General features: G+C 35.3%; 3 protein-coding genes across 10 annotated transcripts; 2 read left to right on the forward strand and 1 right to left on the reverse strand.

The window, feature by feature from the left end:
* The first annotated feature begins 626 nt into the window (after positions 1 to 626).
* On the forward strand, positions 627 to 9,475 carry MSH7 (MUTS homolog 7). The gene is made up of 17 exons (XM_028067480.2): positions 627 to 952; positions 1,505 to 2,048; positions 2,170 to 2,265; positions 2,356 to 2,411; positions 2,583 to 2,649; positions 3,096 to 3,191; positions 3,270 to 3,401; positions 3,519 to 3,552; positions 3,835 to 3,882; positions 4,963 to 5,159; positions 5,279 to 5,405; positions 5,489 to 5,766; positions 6,234 to 6,428; positions 7,371 to 7,775; positions 8,120 to 8,216; positions 8,437 to 8,564; positions 8,848 to 9,475. The coding sequence occupies exons 1-17, from the start codon at positions 693 to 695 to the stop codon at positions 9,328 to 9,330; spliced, it is 3,243 nt and encodes a 1,080-aa protein (XP_027923281.2). The 5' UTR covers positions 627 to 692; the 3' UTR covers positions 9,331 to 9,475.
* Positions 9,476 to 10,138: 663 nt separating this feature from the next.
* On the forward strand, positions 10,139 to 16,251 carry GNL2 (GNOM-like 2). Its single transcript, XM_028068740.2, has 3 exons — positions 10,139 to 11,007; positions 11,627 to 12,108; positions 12,965 to 16,251. The coding sequence occupies exons 1-3, from the start codon at positions 10,423 to 10,425 to the stop codon at positions 16,020 to 16,022; spliced, it is 4,125 nt and encodes a 1,374-aa protein (XP_027924541.2). The 5' UTR covers positions 10,139 to 10,422; the 3' UTR covers positions 16,023 to 16,251.
* A 1,678-nt stretch (positions 16,252 to 17,929) lies between these two features.
* LOC114181912 (Alcohol dehydrogenase transcription factor Myb/SANT-like family protein) lies at positions 17,930 to 21,189 on the reverse strand. 8 transcript variants are annotated; one of them, XR_003603965.2, is made up of 3 exons: positions 19,960 to 21,049; positions 18,399 to 18,509; positions 17,930 to 18,184 (listed from the first exon to the last, which is right to left on the reverse strand). XR_003603965.2 is itself a non-coding variant. In XM_028068583.2 (2 exons), the coding sequence occupies exon 1, from the start codon at positions 21,017 to 21,019 to the stop codon at positions 19,961 to 19,963; it is 1,059 nt and encodes a 352-aa protein (XP_027924384.2). In that variant the 5' UTR covers positions 21,020 to 21,189; the 3' UTR covers positions 17,930 to 18,181; positions 19,956 to 19,960. The 8 variants fall into 8 exon arrangements, 4 of the variants coding, with proteins under 4 accessions (XP_027924384.2, XP_027924386.2, XP_027924385.2 ...); XR_003603966.2 differs by having other exon boundaries at positions 18,399 to 18,512; XR_003603963.2 differs by having other exon boundaries at positions 19,956 to 21,049.
* Between the last annotated feature and the right edge of the window lie 2,692 nt (positions 21,190 to 23,881).

Consider the following 23,881-nt stretch of genomic DNA (forward strand, 5'->3'; position numbering starts at 1 on the left):
AGAGAAAATATGAGAAAAATAACTGTTGATGAATAGTAGGAGAAGAAAGAAGAAGAAAATAAGTAAATAGTTTTATAAAAATTTGTAAAAATAACCGTTAATTTTTAAAAATTTAATAAATAATTAAAATGTAAAGAGTAAAGTTGGAATTATGAGATGTGGACACAAAAGAAGGAATCTCCTTTATATATAGTTATAGATTTTTAAACATATAAATATAGTATAATTAAAACTCTTGTTGAATATTTTTAAAATATAATTATATTTTGATTTGATGATAGACAATTTATAATATGATATAATAATATTTTTACTTATGGATAATTTGTTTTATAAATTTAAATAAAAAAAACATATAGTAGAAAATAGGAGGAAAACTTCCAAAAATTTCCGCATTTAAAATGTATAAAAATCTAACTAAAAACAATTTTTACAAACAAAATTAGCACATTTCATTGAATATATTTTATTAAATACCTACCAGAAAGTTAACTATTCACTCTCACGATTTATTTAAACTTTTTTCTTTCCTTGTAAAATGTAACTAAATATTTCCCTCCAAGAAGGTTAAAAAGAAGCGCTCATGTATAAAACTTCTGGAGAGTATAAAAGCCTCTTCCAACGTATTTTGCTCCGTACTACTCAAAGGGTTAAGCTCTCAAGAATATTTTGGCGCCAAAAATTCCCACATTATGCATAGATATTTTAAGCCTGTTGAGCGATTTTCCACCGCTCCGACGGTTGACAAACTCAACCGCCACGGTACTGCTGCCACTAGTCAACCGCCGCCGACCGACGATGTTAGAGGAACCGATACGCCGCCGGAGAAGGTGCCTCGTCGCGTTTTGCCGGCGAATTTCGCGCCAAAAGAGAACAACTCTGGTCCTTCCTTGTTTGAGAGCATCATGCACAAATTCGTCAAGGTCGACGATAATGAAAGAATCACTAAGAGGTACGCTTCGTTCTTTTCCTTCTCCGAGTCGTTAGCTTAGGGTTTTATGGAAGTGCGAGAAAGCAGAATGCGTTTCGTTCGTTCTTCGCTATATTTTGATGTTTCCTTTATGCTCTTATGGTATTCGTTTGCGTTAAAGGTGAAGCACTGGTGCATTTTGTTTCAATAGTTTATTTCGTAATGATGTTGGTGGAATGTCGTTGAACTATTCAAGTGAAATTGATAGGACATTGTAGGTTGAATCGTAGCACTATTCGGCATTTTGTTAATTTGAAATACAAAAACATAATTTCTGTTTCTTAGAAATTTAGAGATTACTGAGCGGAAGACACTGTTGAAATTGAAGCAGTTTCTTCTTCGTAAAGGAAAGTGCTGTTTAATGGATTCTACGAATGTTTAAAATCATAATCTCAGTTGCAGTTTCATTGTGGTCGTTTGATGTTATTGCAAATTCAGGGCAAGCATGTTGGCACTTGTGGTGGGTCAAATTTTTTTGATGTTGCGACTAAAATCACGGGCACATACTATAACTTAAGTGCATCTTTTTTACAGGAGCTGTCCATTGAATGGTAGTTTGTCTAAATCTTCTCAATCAGTAGGAATACGTGCTGATACTGATCGTGAAGGGGTGCACAAGGAAGAAGCAGTTTTTCAACCTCTGGTGAAAGCAAAAGATAATGCTGGGAATTTCAAGGAAAATGCTAATCAGGAAAACATGACACTGATTGTAACCGATGACGATGTTGCTGGACCAGAAACCCCAGGGATGCAGCAGCCTCTTGCTTCACAGGTAAAGCGTAGTCGTGATGTTGGATCCAAGTTTGGTTCCGTGCTAAATTCTGGCAAACGAGTCAGGTTTATCGATGATTCAATGGCATTGGACACGACTAAGAAGGAAGTAGAAATTGCCAGCAAGTTTGAGTGGCTTGATCCTTGTCGAATCAGGGATGCCAATGGAAGAAGGCCGAATAATCCTTTGTATGACAGGACGACTCTTTATATTCCTCCAGAAGTTTTGACAAAACTGTCAGCATCACAGAAACAGTATTGGAGTGTCAAATGTAAATATATGGATGTTGTGCTATTTTTTAAAGTGGTTAGTTTATCAAGCTCTTTGAACATTGGTTTCTTAATTCCTCTGGATACTGTAGTTTGTTTTGTATTTTATGCATAACCGTTGGGTAATAATAGTATGCCGTAATTAATGGTCAATGTAGGGAAAATTTTATGAGCTCTATGAAATGGATGCTGACATTGGTCATAAGGAGCTTGATTGGAAAATAACTTTAAGTGGTGTTGGAAAATGTCGACAGGTGATTTCAAATTTATATTTTGGCTAGTTCTTGACATGCTTTTCTGTTAGTTGATGTCTTTCAGTGACTGTGTTTTACTTGTTGGTTCAGGTTGGTATATCTGAAAGTGGGATTGATGATGCCATTCAAAAGCTGGTTGCACGTGGGTAAGGAACTCATGCATTTGATGTGATAGTTGATAGTGATACCATATTTATTATAGCTAATTCTGCACCATAAGATCATTATAGCTAATTCTGCTTAGAATGGACGGTGTTAATTCTCAGTAATTCCTAGTTAACTTTTTGTGGACTCAGTATGCTGCTTTCATTGTGAAGGTATAAGGTTGGACGAGTGGAGCAGTTAGAGACATCTGAAGCAGCAAAAGCTAGGGGGGCTAACTCTGTAAGTTTTCCCATCCTTGCAGTTGTATGGCTAAGTAGCTTCAGAAGTTTTATGTAAACGTTTTCAATATTTGGCTTTGCGTGATGAGTTATGCTTCAATAAGTCTAATACTAACACACTCTCACATTCTCTAGCTTACTGTAACTACACGAGGGATTAGTCCAAGTATCTATTTCTTCGGTTAATGTTCTCAATCTCTCGTGTTTTAGCTTTATTTTATCCAATATAATGACGCAAAAAACTTTTGCGAAGTTTCGTATTGATGTTGGGGACTGTGAACTGGACACGACACTGCTGCACTTGAAAATGTTCCTTCTTTTTTTGTAGATTAAATTATTATAAGACTGTTTGACTTCGTAAGTCTATGTATACTATCATCCAGTATCTATTATGCTTTTGAATTGACTGTTTTTTTGCATTGTATGACCTTCACTGCTGGATTTCAGGTTGTTCGGAGAAAGTTAGTTCAGGTAGTCACTCCATCAACCAATGTTGATGGTAACATTGGTCCTGATGCTGTTCACCTCCTCGCAATAAAAGAGGTTCTTATTTCTCACTGTTATTCATTTTTTGTTTGCTATTATTGTTCTGTATGATGGTAAATTAAATGTTTTCTATAGGAAAGCAATGACTTGGATAATGGTTCAGTTGTGTATGGATTTGCTTTTGTTGATTGTGCTCGACTCAGATTTTGGGTTGGCTCAATAGAGGACGATACATCCTGTTCTGCTTTAGGGGCCTTATTGATGCAAGTATGTTCACAATACCCTTTTGTTTTGCGTTTTCCTGATTTTGTATTTACTTTATGTGAATGATCATTCCATTTTGCCAAATTGTTAGCTAATTTGATTCTTGGAATTGGATTGTAGGTATCACCCAAGGAAGTTATATATGACAGCAGAGGTGAATGCCATGAAGTATCAGTTTGCCTTTAAATTGAACAAAAATACTGACACTTACTTTTTCTGACATAAAATTAATTGGTGCAATATTTTGTGAATTCATTTGAATGTCTTATGATGCTATGCCCACTTTTTATTTAATGGGTCTTACATAAAATTAACCCAATTATGAAATAAATGTGTTGGAATGATTGTACTAAGGAATGCTGGCAGGATTCCTTTTGACTTGAATGCACATCAATTCTAATTGTTTTATCTTAACGTGATATGATGTTTTTTGCAGGGTTGTCCAAAGAAGCTCAGAAAGCACTTAGGAAATTCTCATTAATTGGTGAGATGTGATCCTTTATTGTGGTTTATGAGAAATTATTAGGTAGTCCTGGATCACTTCTTGTTCATGGTTGTAACAAATCTTTATGTGATTTGTAATTAATATTTATTTATTATCTTAAATATAAAAACTTAAATGTATCACTTAAAGATTAATTGGAACCACAGAATGGGCAGTAGTCGAAGACTACCTAATGATTTCTCGTGGTTTAGAGGCACACTACTGAGAACATTCTAGAATTTTAAATGGGAGTTTCTGCCGCTTTTTTTATTATGCTTGGAATCTATATGTGAAGAGAAATGTTAGCAATGCATTTTCTTACACATTCGTTGAACACACTTTATACTGCTGGTTAAAATTCATTGTAAATCACGAGTTTGTCTCAGTTTCTTTTTATGTTTTTTTTTTTTATTGGTAGTTTTCAATAAATTTTGACCAATATTTGAGATGTATTAGAATGAGTGTGTTGTTGGAACAATGTGTGTGAATTACAAACCCTTGCTGGAAAATAATCATTTTGCATAGTATTGCATAACAATTTAAAGCAAATATCTAGTGGTGTGGTGGTCAGTTATTGTGAACAAAGTTATTCCTTGGGGAATCTGGTTTTGCTTTGACTTAAGGACAAGCGTTGATTTAACATTTACACTGTCTGGTGTACTTTATAAATGACGTACGCAGTCTATACTGTATCTCTATGATATCTATAAATATATATAGATAAATCAAACTACTATTCTCTTTAGGAATCAAGTTGCTATGGATATAACCCTTGTGTTACTGCAAACGGTTCCATTAGGACGTTTCATATCACGTTTTATATGCTGAGTTTTATATCACGATCTTAATATACAAGTCTATGTTTTTATGACAATGTGAATAATTTGATGTATGTTGCACTGGGAATAATTTGGAGTTTGCAAATTTTGCATTTTGTTGCAGTAAGATATTTTAGCACATCAACTTTTTAAATCATAAATTTCCAAAATATTTTTTTAGTTGGCCTAAGCTGAATTCAGTCATTTTAAATGTTGGAAAACATACTGGAATCTCAGTATTGATTTTTTTTCCCTCTTGCAGGCTCGGCAGCACTACAGTTCACTCCAGTTCAGTCAATCACTGACTTGGTGAACTCTGAAATTAGGGATTTAATTCACTCAAAGGCATACTTCAAAGGATCATCTCATTCACTGGATCATGTGCTGAACAATGTGATTCATCGTGAAATCACCTTGTCTGCTCTGGGTGGATTGATTGGTCATCTGGATAGATTGATGGTACACTTTTATACAATACAATGGTGCCTCTCTCTCTTGAGGGGGTTAGCACTCAATATAATATATCTGCGTGCGTGCTTGTTGTTTAAGTTAATTAGTTTGTTACACTTTTTATATAGTTAGATGATCTTCTACAGAGTGGGGATTTGTATCCATACCAAGTTTACAGGGGTTGCCTGAAAATGGATGGTCCAACAATGATAAATCTAGAACTCTTTGTTAATAATGAGGATGGTAGCAAATCAGGCTAGTACTTTTCCTAATTCAGCACTATATAATTTTCATTGGAAATTTCTGTGAAATCATGACATGTTCTGCTTGAGTTTCAGGTTCATTGTACAATTGTTTGGACAAGTGTGTAACCTCATCTGGAAAGCGACTCCTTAGGAACTGGATCTGCTGTCCGTTGGTAGATGCTGAAATAATTAATAACAGGCTTGATGTAGTGGATGATCTAATGGCTAACCCAGAGATTATATCACACATTGCTCAACATCTTCGCAAGCTTCCAGACTTGGAACATTTGCTTGGCCGAATTAAGTCTAGCCTTCAATTATCAGGCCCTCTCTTGCTGCCCTTGTTAGGAAAGAAAATATTGAAGCAGAGGGTGAGTTCCTGCTACTGTTTTTATGCCAAATTTGTAACGGATATAATATCTAATAAATTTTTCTTCACTCATTTAGGAGCTAAATACTCATTTTAGTGTGCAAAAAAGACTTGTTGGCAATATCTCATTTCAATATTACTATACTTTGTGTCTATGATGTCTAAATTACTTAGTCACATATTTCATGCCATGGAGATGGGGAAACTGCACCCCTTAGAAGGAAAACATGTGGCTAATACATAAACAGTGAAACTGGTCTTGGAAAAATTTATCTATACCTATATAAAGGAGAAATCTGATCATATTGTGTGTTGTCCAAACTGGATAACCGATATATACATGTTTTGGGTTTTTAGACTAACAGTAATTTTTGATAATACGCACAAGATCTGAAAGGTTATATTGTGATATTTGATTCACTATTTTCTGTTATTTATGTGAACAACATAATTTTTAATGTAATACAGGTGAAAGTGTTTGGATCACTAGTGAATGGCCTTCGGACTGCTTTGAGTTTGTTGCTTCTTTTAATGAAAGAGCAGCCTCTAATATCATCTTTGACCAAAGTTTTTAAACTACCAATTCTGACTGGTAGTGAGGGCCTTGATCAATTCCTTATTCAGTTTGAAGCAGCTGTGCACAGTGACTTCCCAAATTACCAGGTATACTTTCTGCCTTGATAGGTTTTCAAATAACGTTAACTTTCATCCACATTTTCTTCGCAGCCCAGGAACTGTGCCTCAGTTCATTTGATTTAAATTGTTAATATGGAATATTAAATTTGTTAAAACTGGGTGTGCTGTTATTTTGCTTGGAAATTAGAATATAAATCACACGCTGCTATTTGGAAATTTTAATAGTTGATTAGTTCCTAACGATTTATTTAATAGTGTTAGATTGACGTGGATTAATATTCACGGAGAAGTTTTTCTTATTCACCTGTCACTTCTACTAATGGTAATGGAAGTATTTCTAGTTTGAATATATTTGATATATGATTGAAATGGAGGTACTCACTTTGAGTAACAATAAGCAACCAAGTAGTAAATTGTGATTTTGCTCCAGGAAACTCCGAGGCTATAGGTATAAACGTTGAGGAGGCTAAAAAATGATAAAGGGAAATGAATTTGAGTGGAGGCACGACACTTGAATTTGTGGCTTAGGCGTTTGTGTTTGCCTGGCTTTATTGGGGTCATAGTCTAATTTCTGCCAGGGGAGGTCAGGCCAAACGAAAATTACTGAATCTTTATTTTTCTAAATCAATTAACCCATTTTTTCAGGTTACTTGGTCTAATTTATTAAGTTTGAATTGTTTGATTCCTTTGAACACCTTTTGTTATAACACTGACCGTTCTGAATAAAATTTGTATAGTCATCGTAATTATCAAATGCACTTGCTAATTTTGTTGTTAAGATAAAAAGTGAGCAGCACTTTTGATTCTTACTGCATTGCCTTTTACGGTGGACATTTGGCATTTTAGCATTTTTTATGTATGGCAAATGTTTATTTTCACTTTCATCAATTATATGTTAATGTTTGAGAACATATGCAGTGACATATTATCATGGAGTGTATGTATATCTAATGGTATAGTTTGTTCTAGAATCATGACGTCACAGATTCGGATGCTGAAACACTCACGATTCTTGCTGAATTATTTTTGGAGAAAGCTGCTCAGTGGTTTGAAGTGGTTCATGCCATCAATTGCATTGACGTATTACGATCTTTTGCTGTTACTTCTAGCTTTTCTTGTGGAACTATGACTAGGCCGGTCATAGTGGCATCAAAAGGAACAAGTGGTGACACTGGGGGAACTGTGCTCAAGATGAAGGGACTGTGGCATCCGTTTGCCCTTGGAGACAGTGGACGTTTGCCTGTCCCAAACGACATAGTCCTTGGTGAGAGTGAAGATGGGTCTCATCCTCGCACTTTGCTGCTTACTGGACCAAACATGGGAGGAAAGTCAACTCTTTTGCGTTCCACCTGTCTAGCTGTTATTATGGCCCAGGTTTTCTCTCTTCACCCTTTTCACTTGTTTGATTAAGCTAGAAATGATTTTTACGTAATTACCTCTAAATTAAACTACGTTGATCTCATTGGCTTGCTAAATATTTAAATGAGGAATGGCTGACTAAGTATTTAAATGAAGGAAAACTACAGCTCATCCTTTTCTCCTTAAATCGGAAAAACATTGACCAATTTGCAAGCAAGATGATCATTTTATTTAAACTGATATTTGAAGGTGCTGATGCTTGTTACTGTAAAACCTCGAAGAAAGTGCACGTGTTCTACATTGTTTATTCTGTCAGATTGTTCTGATGCGTCTTTTATAAATATATGATGTCTTTGCAGTTAGGCTGTTATGTGCCATGTGAAAGTTGTGTTCTCTCAGTTGTGGATATCATCTTCACACGACTAGGAGCCAAAGATAGAATCATGACAGGCGAGAGTAAGTACTCTAACAAAAGCAGATGTGCTTTATGGATTTTTGACATGCTCGAGCATTAGAGATACTGCATACCTAAGCACTTTGATAACTTCGCTGACATTAGTAGGGTTTTTTCAAAACTTGGAAAATCTAGCGTGTGGTCTCAAAATGTCCAATGTGTTCAGAGACAGTTTAGCTGACTTTATTGATTGCCAATACCAACAAACTTCGTATTTTTTAGGTACCTTCTATATTGAGTGTACAGAAACTGCTTCGGTGCTTCAGAATGCCACTCAAGATTCTCTTGTAATCCTTGATGAATTGGGTCGGGGAACAAGCACTTTTGATGGCTATGCCATTGCATATGCTGTGAGACTCTACTCTTCTCTATTCTTTGTCGTCTTTTTCTTGGATGAAAACTTTTGGATCTATTTTTAATACTTTATCGACTGGCTGGAAGTACTAAAAAATTTAACACTCGAGTGCCCATTGGAACAATACAAAGAAAGACTGTAACAATGATTTTTCGTAGTAATGGGTTATCCATGAAAGAAAATACTTACAAATGATTGTGTGAAGGTTTTTTTACTATTCTCTAACTTTGATGATGTTTCGGTATTCCGTCTTTTTTAATAACTGTGGATGTGCACAGGTATTCCGGCATCTGATTGAGAAGGTTAACTGTCGCATGCTATTTGCCACACATTACCATCCGCTAACGAAAGAGTTTGCCTCTCATCCACGCGTTACAATGCAACACATGGCTTGTGCTTTCAAGTCAAAATCTGACACGTGTTCCATGCGTGATCAGGAACTAGTTTTCCTATATCGGCTTGCCTCCGGAGCATGTCCAGAGAGCTACGGGTTGCAGGTTGCCCTCATGGCTGGAATCCCAGAAAAAACGGTAAACACTGCTTCTAAGGCTAGCCAACGCATGAAAAAATCAATTGGACAAAGTTTTAGGTCAAGCGAACAGAGGTCAGAGTTCTCAACCCTTCATGAAGAATGGTTGAAAACCTTGGTGTCTATCTCACGAATAGAAGATTGTAACTCGCTGGATGAAGATGTTTTGGATACATTGATCTGTGTGTGGTATGAACTCAAAACTTCATTTGTATCAGGCAAGTGTAGATAGGTAAGGCAGTAGTCTGTCACGTAAAATTATTCTCAGTTTGGAAAATGGAAGCCTTCTTTATTATCGTTTATTAGTTGGGACACATTTAGATAAGAGAAAATATGCCACGTAAAAAGTGTTAGATTGAATTTATTATTTTTCTTAATTCTTAAAATCCTCATCGTATTGAAAAATGAGTCCTTAGAAAAAGGGCTTACCAACAGAGTTTATATAAAACCCTGCCTAACAGAAAGGAAGCAGCTAATAACATAATGTATAACAAAAAGAAAGAAAAAACTTTTACAACCATATCCAGGAAAAAAATATCTACTAATATACCTTCTTAAGTGGGTGGTGAATATAACAAAGACATAACTTAATAATAAAACTGTCAAGAAACGTGTGATGAAGAGGTTTGGTGAAGGTGTAAGCTCTCGAATGACATGAAAGTCCATGTCAATTTCAATATAGAAAATGGTGTGCTCATCGAATACAGAATTTACATAATAAAAGAAACGAAAATTTAATTAATTTAATTTTCATAAATTTTCATGATAATATACAGAATTTTGAAGAGTTTGAAAGAAAACAACACGTCCTACCTTCTATCGCTGCAGTTAATTACATTAGTATTTAATCATATTTTTTCTCTTTTTTTTTTTAAATTAAACTTTTAAATATTATTATATTATTAAAAGAGTTAAACTGTTAAATTAAGTGTACGAGTAGACGATAATTGCAACATTTCTCAACAAACATTACTCCAAAACAAAATGCTGCATCTCCTCATCAAATATTAATTTGTAACCATAGAAAAATCGCACCAAGACAATACAACAAAAAGCAAATTAATTCTACCCCTTCTTTTCCAAACAATTCGGCAATATTTTTTCCCATGATTCCCTGTGTCCTCACACAAACACGAAACTCTCTCCCTAACTCCCTCTCCTTTCCTTCGTACTCGGTCTCTTTCACTCTCACTACAACCTACGCACAAGCCAAAACAAAACAAAACAAAAAAATGGTTAAGTTTCATTACGACTACGTAGAAACAGAGTAAAACTAGAGTACGTCCTTAACATGCAAGGTTAATTCTTTAAACAACCCTTTTTCATGCATGCTATGGATAACGTAGAAGATTTCATGCACGTCGTTGAAAACAAGAAGGGTGCAACGAAATCGAAAAGAAGACAATTAGGGTTGTCGTGCATGCTGAACACCGAAGTTAGCGCAGTTATAGCAGTGGTTCGTCGTCCAGATTGTATTCATCTCTACAACCTATCTAACTCGGAAGAAGCCTACGACTCTTCCCTCATCAGTTCCTTAAGATCCCTTCGTTCTCTCATTTTCAACCCTCAGCAAGAGTGGCGCACCATCGACCCTACCATCTATCTTACGCCCTTCCTTGATGTTATTATAAGCGACGACGTTCCGGCGGCGGCCACCGGCGTTGCTCTCTCCGCGGTTCTCAAGATTCTCAAGTTCGAAGTGTTCGATGAGAAGACACCGGGTGCAAAAGAGGGTATTGAGTCTGTTGTGTCTGGGATCACCAGCTGCAGGCTTGAGAAGACCGACCCGGTTTCCGAGGATGCGGTGATGATGAAGATATTGCAGGTTTTAACCGGGATAATGAACCATAGAGCTTCCGATTTGCTCTCCGATCAATCTGTTTGCACCCTCATCAACACTTGCTTTCAGGTCGATCAACATAAAGATACTCTCTTCTGTTGGTTTTTCTCATTTATTACAGATGTATTGTTTCATTCATGTAAGTTTTTAGTATTTATTAGAGACAAGAGCATTTCATCATCTTATAAATTGATTTTATGAGGTTGCTTAGATTTATAATCTTCTTATCGATTAAAGTTTTGAAAGACGGTATGAGAGCATCATTTCTGAATGTAATGTCAAGGTTTTTAGAGTCTTCTCAGCTATAATGCAATTATTGCTGCACTGGTTACATTTGTTCATGATTTTCCTCAATATCAAGGAACTCAGTAATGACTGAAATTTTAAAATTTGATTATCAGGTTTTAGATTAAAGTAGTGTATGTGATTGTTTTGTCACGATCTTCAATAGTGTAAGAAATTTTAGACAAAGACAACACAAATATCTGTAATCCTAGTCGTTTGTGGTCACAAAAACGCCAAAGTTCATCACATAAACCTCAGTTGTCGATGCTGTTGATGCAGAATCAAAGACAGACAAATAAACCATTTACAATTAATTTTCTTCCTGTATGTTTTTGTTTTTTTTTCATAAACAACATTCTGGTTTTACTTTCTAACGTAAGAAGATTTAAAATCTTGCTTCCAGGTTGTTCAACAATCCGCAAGTAGAGGAGATTTACTGCAGAGGAATGCGAGGTACACCATGCATGAGCTTATCCAGGCTGTGTTTAAAAGGTTACCAGAGATTGAAGCTAAGGATAGAGAAGGGGACTCAGAATCTGACATGGAGGATGGTGATGAGGGTGGTGGTTTGGAATCTGGCTACGGTATTCGTTGTGCCATTGACATATTTCACTTCTTGTGCTCTTTGTTGAATGTTGTCTCCATAGTTGAGGCAGATGGGTCTACTACTCACACTGCTGATGAAGATGTTCAGATTTTTGCTTTGGTTTTGATAAACTCGGCTGTAGAACTTAGTGGGGAGGAGATAGGAAAGCACCCAAAGCTCTTGAGGATGATCCAAGATGACTTGTTTCACCATTTGATCTACTATGGGATATGGTCTAGCTCCTTTGTGCTCTCCATGATTTGCAGCACTGTGTTAAATGCCTTTCACTTTCTCCGCAGGTCAGAGATACTTCAAGGAAGGAACTAACAAGCCTTAAGAGAGATTCATTTTATTTAGGATTAACTATGTTTTGGTTTTTGTTCCTATTTCAAACTTTGATCTCGTTAAATTTCTACATTTAAGAAATGCATGGATGCAGTTAGATGTGTAAATTGTGTTTTAGCATGGCAAATGGTGAATCACATTGACCTTTTAAGACGTTAACAGGAGGATACCTTCTGGTCCGGAGCCAACGTGATTTGTCATTTGTCATGTTAGAAAACAATTAACAATTTGGAGGAAGAGAACTTCATCCATGCATTTCTTAAGTATAGGAACCTAACAAGATCAAAGTTTGATATAGAGACAAAAACCAAAATTGCTTTATAGCTTAGAAAATCCATTTGTTTATCATCAATTTGTCCATCTAGTGCATTAGTTGCACTGGTCAAGAAAACATATATACCAAGATTTTGTCGAAAAGCATTTAAACTACTGATATTGCTAAAATCATTTACTGATAAAAGTATTACAGAGAGTCATATTACATGGTTTGTGTACATCACATGTTTATAATGTTCTGTTTTCGTTTATGAAGAAAGAGTTAATAAAGTTCGGTTACATGTTACATGTTACAGTGATTCTGAAGCATATAATAATTTCTACTCTTAACCTCTGCACTTGTTAAAGAAGATAAAGAATTCATAATTTATTTAACGTAAACAAACAGTGTAAAGATTTTAACACTGTCATCCAATTAAAAAGGATTTTGAGTATGAACTATAAAGTAACTACTACAAGAGTCAATAATTTCATCATATATGACAGTCTATGATTCAACATTTTGTCATTTACCTTTGTTTTTTGTTTTTGTAGGTCTATCCGGTTCCAACTGGAAGCATTCTTTTCATACGTGCTGTTCAGAGTTGCAAGTTTTGGGAGCACAATTGCGCTTCAAGAAGTAGCAATTGAAGGAATAATAAACTTCTGCAGACAGCCAACATTCATCGTTGAAGCGTATGCAAACTTTGATTGTGATCCATGTTGTCGGAATGTGTTTGAGGAGATTGGGAGGTTACTCTGCAAGCACTCATTTGCACTGAATGGCCATGTCACAAGTTTGCACATTCAAGCCTTTGAAGGACTATTGATCATGATCCACAACATTGCAGATAACATTGACAAAGATGGTTCATCAGGTTCTTTAGGTGCATACTCAATTCAATTGCCTGAGTATAGACCCTTTTGGGAGGAGATGGATAAAGAAGATGACTTGGAAGCTTGGGTTGAACATGTAAGGCTCAGAAGACTTCAGAAAAAGAAACTCTTAATTGCTGCAAACCATTTCAACAGAGATAACAAAAAGGGTCTTGAATACTTGAAACATGCCAAGTTAATCTCTGATCCTCCTGATCCAAAGGCTCATGGTAACTTCTTTCGTTACACTCCAGGCATAGACAAGAAAACAATAGGGGAATTTCTCGGAGACCCTGATCCATTCTACCTCAAAGTTCTCAAAGAATTCACTGACACTTTCTATTTCCAAGGAATGAGTCTTGACACTGCTCTTAGATTTTATCTAGAAAGTTTTCTGCTGCCAGGAGAGTCACAAAAGATTCAACGCATACTTGAGGCATTTGCTGAGAGATTCTATGATCATCAATCCTCAGACATGTTTGCAAGCAAGGACACTGTTCTCATCTTGTGCTACTCTCTCATCATGCTCAACACTGATCAGCACAACCCCCAAGTGAAGAAGAAGATGACAGAAGAGGAATTCATCAAGAACAATAGAGCAATCAATGCAGGCCAGGATCTGCCTAGGGAGTACCTTTCTGAGCTTTTTCAATCCATTTCCACTTGTGCATTTTCCCTTTCTCAAACCACAGTTTCACTAGACATGAGTCCAAGTAGGTGGATTCAGCTCATAAACCGATCCAAAGTGATGCAACCTTTCACACCATGTGGCTATGACCGCAGAGTATGCAGAGACATGTTTGCCTGCATTGCTGGTCCTTCAGTGGCTGCTCTTTCGTCGTTCTTCGAGCATGCTGAGGAAGAGGAGTTACTCCATGAGTGCATTGAAGGGTTATTCTCAGTTGCAAGGATTTGTCAGTATGGACTAGAGGATACCCTTGACGAACTCATAACCTCCTTCTGCAAATTCACAACACTACTAAACCCTTATGCTTCTATTGAAGAAACCATGTTCTCGTTTAGTCATGATATAAAGCCAAGAATGGCAACAGTTGCTGTTTTCACCGTAGCAAACTACTTCAGAGACTCAATTCAAGGGGGTTGGAAGAACATAGTAGATTGCTTGTTAAAACTCAAAAGGCTTAAACTATTACCCCAACCTGTGATCGATTTTGATGTGGATGCACCAACAACACCTGAATCAGGAGCCATGTCTCCAACAGATGGTCATAAAGTTGGGTACCAGAGAATTGCTAGCATGATCACTCGTTTTTCCAATCTTTCATCAGATGGCATGGACGATGGTTTGACCCTTGGTAGTGAATTTGAACAGAACACCAAAATGATCAAACTGTGCAAAATCGGTAGCATCTTCAGCAACTGTTCAAACATCCCCAAAGAATGCTTACAAAGCCTTGGAAGATCTTTGATCTTTGCAGCAGCTGGAAAAGGCCAAAAATTTAGCACCCCAGTGGAGGAAGAGGAAACAGTTGAGTTCTGCTGGGATTTGATCGGTGCAATATCAGTATCCAATGTACACAGATTCCAAGTTTTCTGGCCAAGCTTCCATGATTATCTTCTATCAGTTGCTCAATTTCCCATGTTCTCTCCAATCCCCTTTGCAGAAAAAGCTATGCTAGTACTTCTCAAGATCTGTCTCAAGCTCTTTTCTGCGCTAAGAGAGGACAAACTAGTTGAGGAACTTATATTCAAGTCCATAACCTTAATGTGGAAGCTTGACAAAGAAATCCTCGACACATGTCACGATGTAATAGCACAAACAATTAGCAGAGTACTCATTGAATACCCTGCAAATGTGCAGACACAAATCGGATGGAAATCAGTGCTGAATCTGTTATCAGTTGCATGGAGACATCCTGATACATATGATGTTGGAATTGAGGCTCTCATAGCATTGTTCTCTGATTGCACCTACATTTCAAGAGCAAACTACGCATATTGCATAGATTGTGCCTTCGGTTGTTTCTTAGCCAAGAACAGTCCAATAGACAAAAAGAAAAAGATTCTGGATTTGTTGGCTGATTCAGTAACCCTTTTGATTCAATGGCACAGAGGCCAATACTCGGATCCGGGAAGCAATCCGGGAAGCTACAACAGCGGTTCCTCCATTGACGAGAATTTGAGAGGTCCTTCTTCCGGAAACTACAACATGAACCTGTTTGTGAAACTCGGAGAAGCATTCAGAAGGACAAGTTTGTCAAGACAGGAAGAGATAAGAAACCATGCAGTTTATTCTTTGCAAAAGAGTTTCAATCTAGCTGAGGATCTTCTTTTCATCTCATCAAACTGCATCAACTACTTCAACCTTGTGATTTTTGCCATGGTTGATGAGCTTCACGAGAAGATGTTGGAGTATTCAAGGAGGGAAAATGCAGAAAGAGAAACAAGGAGCATGGAAGGTACCCTTAAGCTTGCAATGGAGCATTTATCTGATATGTACTTGCAATCATTGAAACAAATAACAGAGTCTCCAGCATTTAGAACATTCTGGTTAGGCATATTGAGAAGAATGGACACATGCATGAAAGCTGATTTGGGACAGTATGGTCAATCAACTTTGAGTGATATAATCCCAAATTTGTTGAGAAAGATCATAACTCAGATGAAGGAAGAGGGAATTTTGGAGCCAAGAGAAGATGATGATATGTGGGAGATTACGTATATTCAGATACAATGGATATGTCCTCCTCTCAAGGATGAATTGTTTCCATTGTAGACTAATTTTTTTTTCTTTTTACCCTGTTTTCTGTGTCATTTTTAACACCATTCACTGGTTTTTGTAGCACACTTTCTCTGTTCTTCAACTTGTGTTCAGCGGATGTAAAACAGTAGTATCATATACCCTTAACCTTAGTGCATAATAGTTCTTTATCATATATCCTTGAAGATGTTCTAATTTCATTGCAACATCACACCACTTTATATCTTGGAAAATGTAAACCGTGAATGCATTACTTTTTTTTTCAAGATTTGGTTTCGATCTCATGTTATACCATACTTTTTATTTGGTGTGTTTGTAGAATACTCTTTGTGTTTTTAAAATACACTATTGGAAATGACTTTAATATTTTAAAATATATTAAAAAAAATTAATATACCAACATGATTATATTTTTAATATTTAGTAGAGTACAGCAAGAAAAAAAAAAAAGAAAGAAACTTTTGTTTCTTGATTCTTCATGGCAATGTCAAAGCAATTTCAATGTTTGTTGACTCACCACCCTTTTAAATTTCTGCAATGTTTTCATCTATTTAAAGAATTTTGAGGTGAATTTATTTTTAAATATAAAAACGGATATCAGTTTATTCCTTCAAAATTAACATCGATTTAATTCGTCATTGATAGTTTAAAATCTTATTTTAACAAATCTTGGTCCAATAAATTCTAATTTACTGCAATGAATGAAAATTTGAACTCAAATTATATGTTTAAAATCAAACTGATCGTCAAACGGACAATTAAATAGTTGAAGTTTAATATAAATTTAATTTCCATAAAATGAATAGGTCTAGATTTGTTTATTTTACAAGAATAGAAAAAATATTTAACTACTAATTCAATTGTGATTAACTGAAATTGAGAAATAATAAACTGTATTTTAACATTATAAAATAATAAAGGTTTCTAAGGATGAACCAACATAGAAAATAATATAACATATAAGATATTTATATACTAAAATTATTCATGGTGAAAGACGTTAATTTTGATGCATTATCATATAAAAATTTTTACTCACCATATAAAAGTCACCTTAACTATGACTTTAATGGGAGTTATCAAAAAATCAATAACCTTCCATATATAACAATTAAATAAAAATATAAAAGAACTTTTTCATTGCTAACAAATTTTATCGAATTTTTCACTAATTTTACTATTTTTCAACAAACTGTTTGCTGTTTCAATTTTCAGAAAAGTCTAACTCTGCAATTCCTATTTTAACAAATATGCGGAAAAAAAAAATTGGACCATCCGGTCCATGAATATAGTACACAAGATATTCCATTGTTCAATGGTGATAATGGCTTCTCCCTCTTTCATATTTCAGTTCAATAATGATGCGAGAAAAGAATCTAATTCTTATTCGGGTAAAATACGGTTTAGAAAAACTCTTCCAAGCTTGGGTCAAAAGTTAGTTTGATTCTATACTATAAAAATAATGGTTGTAATATTCGTATTTCTAAAATGTGGTAAAAAAAATCTAGCATTGATGGTATAAACGCTTGACCAAGGGCCAAATCCACTATTCTTAAAAATATAAAGGCAAAAAAAAAAAAAACCAACGTTTCTACATCACAGGATATTCAAACCAATTCTTGAATTGTTATACAAAAATGTTATAAAGAAAATGAGAATTAGCAGAGCCTTTGCAGGTTATATTACCAGTGAGAGGCTCTTGTATACATTGAAATAACAAAAGAGACAGCGAACAAAAACTCTTACATTGAAATAACAAAGGACAACAAACTCTTGCTAACATTATTTTAAAGCTGATTTATGTTTTTTGATCGGTTGTGTAAAATAGACACATTATGCAAGAGTTGTTCTTCAGCTCAAGTGCCATAACAAAACATTACAAAGAGTGGCATCAAGATTCTTAATTCCGTGGAGGTGTTAAGTTTACTATTAACATTTAATTTCCATTCAAGGACAGATAAGTTACAGAAATGTGCTACAAATTATTTAATGGTGCACCAAAATTATTGTTAATTACCCATACAAAAATATTACCCTTTCTAATCAACTTCTCCATTATCAGGGAACACAAAGGTCAAAAACCTTACTGGGTGCATCTCTTTATCAGCCTGTAGACGATGTTCCCTCCAAAACTGGTGCAATCTATCAGATATCACCACCCTTCCCAGGATTATCTACTAAAACAGAAAAAATAATAAACATTGCAATATCATTTTCAAATATTTTGGAATAATCAGATACCCTGCATTATTCAAAATAAACAATCAAACGTGTAAACAGAGTTACAAATCCAAACTGACAGAGTATGAAAGCACACGCACACCTCTTATGGATAATGAATCAATGCAAAGCAAACTACCCCAAAACTAGATTTCAATGTAACTAACTTACACTGTCCAACTTTATAATGAAGTTTGCTGGCATCCTAAAGTATGGATATTGAGCAATCACAGCATTCCAACATATATTCTGATTAAACAACAGCACCAATCACACCTCCTTCTGCTATTCGTCAAAACAAATGTAATGTTAAATTGAGAATACCTCCTGACTATGTCATCCTTTAGCCCGAAAATGTCACATTATTCTCCAAAATTTTCAAAATATGGTCTGAATTGTCCTTATGCAAGGGACACACTATACGTTGCAAAGGATAAGTGTGGACAACATTTGAGATTTCTAGGGACTAATGTCAGCATTTTAGTCCCTGTTTCTCTCTCTAACAAACATGAACACAAGTTTTTCTTCATTTTATGGCATGGTGAAACAGACTCTAATCTGGCTTATATGAAATCCCTGACTACTTCATAGCAAGCAATTCATTACTAAGTTTATGTTATCATATGAGGACTCGGGTAATAGGAAGGAACAGTCTGACCAAATCAAGCTAATGATTCCTATACGACGTGCACTGGTACATGAACTATTCAAAAAGTTAAAAGAGTGAGCTTTCTTTCCCAAGTTCACTCAGATAACAGTGTCAATACACTGAAAAAAAAATGCTAATTCCATTGATTACCAATCACCAGATACCGTTTGCTGTATTGAAAAGGAAATCATTGACAAAATTGACAGGACGACAAAATCATGTTCAGGGTTGCCTCCAAAAATCCAAATCAATTAATATAAAGGGAAACCAATATAAACCTTTAATCATGGAATATTCCTATCTGGAACTAAACTCCATGTATTATTCACAACCGGTGTTTTTGTTAGACATAAGCATTTGTTGAACATCTTAGGAACTTAATTTGACAATAGTTATGTTCCAATAAGTATAACATCTTAATCCAGAAGTACATTCTTGAACTTATAGGAAAAATTCAAAATGTTGTTTAATATTTTCATTTCATAGCAAACAAATTTGGTCATCACATTCAAGAACATAAAGGAAATCAAATATCTGCACAAATGTATGTAATAGATAGCTATTTTATGTTTATACTATTAAGAGTATAAATAATTAATAACCACCAAACCCAACTAAAAAGCCTATTGCTACATTTATACCACTACATTTATACCACAACAATTATACTATAGCAGCACACCTTATGTCCCCAAACATACATATCCATCACATTACAATCTTAAATATTGTGTACTAAAAGAATAAGCTATACAAGAAAAATATACTCAGGGGTAAGTCCAGGTAAGCAGCTTAATTATGTACTTATCATGCTACTGTTTATGTGTAGGTTGTTTCTATAATTGAAGTATTGACAAGGTTAAACTATTTTCATATAAGCTGTAGCCTATCCCGAGAGCTTAGTGAAATGACCTGAAATGTTAAAACATTTGCAGAGAAAATCATGTGCTATCTTCATTAGCTTACTCAAACACTCGCATAAATATTATATCATAATTCCTGATAAACTATAAATAAGTTCTTCAAACATTCCAAACACACCCTTAATCGTTAACCAACCAACCAACCCACCCACCTACCTACATCATTCACTGAGATTCTCCGTGGAAGTGTCGGTATCCTCCTCATCACCTTCCTGAATTTTGGCAATCTCAGCCTGCGCCCTCTCGAGAATCTGCTTCTTCTGCAGCTCCAACTCCCTGTTAAAATCCAGCCTCATCTTCTCCAACTCCATCATCTGCTGCCTCTTGCTGTTCTCAATCTTCTCATAAATCTTCCCAAACTTCTGAATCGAATCCGCCAACACACGGAACGATGTTTCATCCTCCTCATCCTCCGCAGCAGCAGCACCGCCACCACCAAACTCCTCTTCTTCCTCATCATCATCACTCTCAGACTCCCCTGGACTATCCCTCATCTCATCAAATCCATTGGACCTGTTCAAGTAAACCCTAGTGTTCATAAACACATACTCCCCAGAATCCACCCCACACGCAAGGCCATACTCTTGCCTTGCAGAGGATGCCATCAACATGTCCATCTTCTTGAAGTAGGGCCATTTGCAAGAGCCCATTCCCATTTCATCCATTTTCGTTTTCTCCTTCTTGTACTTTCTCTTCAGCTTGTCCAGCACGCTCCTACACTGCGTCACGCTTCTCTCTGTCTTCAATTCCTCCGACACCTTTTCGGCAACCTCGTGCCATTCCTCGGACCTTAAGCTGTTCCTACCGAGCTGGAGGAACTTGTCCCCCCACACCTCCAGCAGCACGAAAGTCTCGTGCTCGCTCCACTCTTCACCGGAAGAGCCCGAACCACGCGAACCGTACGCCACTTTGAAACGTGGCGCGAATTCGTAGGAGCCTGGCGCGACTACCACCTTGCGCTTCTTCGGGATCCGGGGATACCCCACGACGTCGTTTTCGTCGTACCCGTTTTCGCCTTCGTCGTTGTCGTCGTTGAAATCTTCGGGTTCGTTTTCATCGTCGTCATCGTCGTCGTCGACCATGGGCTGGTCGTAGCGCGTGGGCATTGGGCGGTGGTGAGGAGCGGCGCGTGCGGGGTGTTTGTGTCGGTGGGAGGGGTTCTGACGGTTGAGGGAGAATGACTTGGGAGGGTACCTTGCGTCGTCTTCCATGTCGTCCATGGGAGTGTGTGATTATTGGGATCGCACAGATTGCACGAAGAAAAATCGCGATTTTAAGTGAGAGAATTAAGGAATGATAGAAGAATTTAATTGGGGAAGGGTGAAATTGGGTTAGGGTTTTTGTGTGGTGTCAAATTTGGGGAATGTTTCGATCTTCAGACACTTTTTCTCTTTCCTTTTTTTGTGTTTGCGAAGGAATAGTGTTTGGGCTGAAAATAGTGGCCTTTGGGTATGGGTCAGAAATTTAATCGGCCTCATTGATAAGCTAGTTTTTTTTTTTTTTAGATGAGCTTCTTTTATCATTTTTTTTCTTCTTCTTCAGAACTTTATTTTTTAAAATACCAAAAATTTTCTCATCTACACCCATTTAAAGATGATTGATACTTATACCTCCTACTTTTACTAATATACCTTCATTTTTTTTCCTCCAAAATATTTATATAATTTACACTTTCGAAAGACACTTTTAGATTTTCAGAATTTTCACACATTCCAAAAAGTATTATCTATAAACTACTTATCAAGATTTTCTTTTCTTTTAAAAAGTTGTTTCTCAACCTCCCGAGAATGAATTTAATAAAAAACACGACATAGTTTCGTTCGTTTACCATTTTTAAGATTTATTATCATTATGATTGAAGATTTTACGAAGAGATTGAGAAAGTATAACGCATAACAAATAAAGATGGATAATGATATTTTAACTACTAAATTTTAATAATTTTCTTTTATAATATTATGTGTTATTTTTTAAATGATTTTAAAATATTAAAAATAAAAAAATAGAAAAATGAAAAATTATTTGTATTTAGTATTCAAAAAAATCTTTTTTCAATAAAAGAAAGGAATTGTCATGAAGTAATGGTTTAAATTCTAAAAGTTCTTTTGAAAAAAAAGATCAAAAAGACTACTTTTGATTATAATTCATGCTTAATTTTAAAAGTCAAACAAATACTTGATAGTGAATTTGATGGAAAACTTATCCTTCCTAACTATTACTGTAACGTTCGTTCCATAAAATATATTATTCTTGGTTTCATTTCTTGAGTTTTTTATATATATATATATCATTTACCTTCTTATATGTTTATTTTTTAAATGGATTTAATTTGTTTTCTTACCTTTTCGTACGTTTTCTTTTTCTCATATTTTGATATAAATGAGAAAGTGTCAACCATTTGTAATTATAATTTCTTCAATCCCTTCATCAAAGAAAGAATGAAAAATGCAGCACTAATGACACTTTAGCTAATCAAATATCACTTCTTCTTCTTCTTCTCCATTATTTAGTTTGAAATGGAGTTGAGGTTCACATTTTCAGGTTTTGTTTCTTTCAGTTAGAGTTTCTCTCTTGGTCTTCCATTACGATTTAAAGTGCTATCTGTGACATATAGCACAGTTATGATAAATTGGTCATTCAGTGAAACAGTGGTTGGTTTAAGAATAAGAAATCAAATAAAATACGAAATCAAAATCAAACTTTTTTTTTTCCTACCTACAATCATGGCTGGAGTAATTATCAATGGTCCAACTCATTCATTGTTCTACCAAAGCCACTGAGAAAAGAGAGATTTTTCTATGTAAACAACTCACACAGTGAAAAATAAAGCCACATCTCTCTACAAGTCACTTGTTTTCAGATATTTAAAGAAAAAATGATTTTTTAATAAATAAATTTTCACAACTTTTTCTCATAATCTAGATATTTTTTCATTTTCTCGAATTGCATTCAAACCAAACACCACCTACCCACTATAAAGAAAAAACATGACCAGAACTAGAAACAAAGAGTAATGATAAAGTACTAAACATAAACTACCACATACTACAAATTCTGAACTTGCTATGTAAAAGATCGATTTTTTTTGTCAGACCAGAACAATATGTGACAGTAATGTTTTTAACATCATGTCCACACAGTAGGTATAATAACCGTGTCTACGTGAATGTATCCAGATTTTGTGTCATTTTGTAGTTGAAGTTTTGCTCCACCAGAGAGACACGCCACACTGTAGCCAACACAGCATAGCATAATTGTTCAAGTAGAGAATGCAGACTGGTCCAGTTTACATTTATAGCTTCTTTTTAGGTTTTTTTATTTCGAAATCTATTTGAACTCTTGTAAAAATGGATTCATTGAAATATTTTTTGCAAAATATAATCATAAGGTGAAGGACGATATTATAGATGAAGTTGTCATCCACTTTACTAATTTTTTTTTTTCAAAAAGTGAAGTCGTATTGTGGGAGATCGGTTTCTATTCATGTTAACATATAACGACTTCATTTTTTTTAAAAAAAAAATTGACAGGATAAAAAACGACTTCACCTATAATATTGTAATGAGTTAACCTATTTTGTAAAAAAAATTCAATGAACCCATTTTTATAAATTTGAGTTCAAATGGACCTCAAAATAAGGAAAAAAAAAACTTCTTTTAACTTGGTTATGTTTCTATATCTATAGATATAATATAACAAATTAAGACAATCTTTGTTATCGGAAAAAACAGACTACATTAAAAGAGATTAATAATGTTTCATAGTAAATTACATAGTGATAATATCTGAGAATGAATCATGGTCCAAGTTCATTACCCCATCACCATCTACCACCAAGAAATATTAGATGCTAGTGTTCCACCATACCGACAAAATAATTGGAATGTACTGCAACAGTGTTACACAATATTGAGGTCACTGTATATTCTGCTGTATCTCATGCAAATCAAGTGATAACCGCTTGGTGTATAGCTACTTCACTGCACAATTTATGACTGCATAACCACCATCAACAAATTTCTTCTCATTCTCTGCTCAACTTTTTTTCTTAATCTAAAGTTTAAGTCTGAATGTGCAATATG

Source organism: Vigna unguiculata, chromosome 4 (assembly GCF_037176805.1).
Source record: "Vigna unguiculata cultivar grain cowpea cultivar isolate G323 ecotype 2 chromosome 4, ASM3717680v1, whole genome shotgun sequence".
Taxonomy (NCBI): Eukaryota; Viridiplantae; Streptophyta; class Magnoliopsida; order Fabales; family Fabaceae; genus Vigna; species Vigna unguiculata.

What these genes read in the sequence shown, in the direction of transcription:
- LOC114181912 (XM_028068583.2), bottom strand. Translation starts at nt 21,019, where the DNA reads ATGGACGACATGGAAGACGACGCAAGGTACCCTCCCAAGTCATTCTCC.
- MSH7 (XM_028067480.2), top strand. Translation starts at nt 693, where the DNA reads ATGCATAGATATTTTAAGCCTGTTGAGCGATTTTCCACCGCTCCGACG. An exon ending in AGTTATATATGACAGCAGAG is followed by an intron (nt 3,553 to 3,834) that starts GTGAATGCCATG and finishes TGTTTTTTGCAG; the next exon opens with GGTTGTCCAAAGAAGCTCAG. An exon ending in AGAAAATATTGAAGCAGAGG is followed by an intron (nt 5,767 to 6,233) that starts GTGAGTTCCTGC and finishes AATGTAATACAG; the next exon opens with GTGAAAGTGTTTGGATCACT.
- GNL2 (XM_028068740.2), top strand. Translation starts at nt 10,423, where the DNA reads ATGCATGCTATGGATAACGTAGAAGATTTCATGCACGTCGTTGAAAAC. An exon ending in TCATCAACACTTGCTTTCAG is followed by an intron (nt 11,008 to 11,626) that starts GTCGATCAACAT and finishes TCTTGCTTCCAG; the next exon opens with GTTGTTCAACAATCCGCAAG. An exon ending in GCCTTTCACTTTCTCCGCAG is followed by an intron (nt 12,109 to 12,964) that starts GTCAGAGATACT and finishes TTGTTTTTGTAG; the next exon opens with GTCTATCCGGTTCCAACTGG.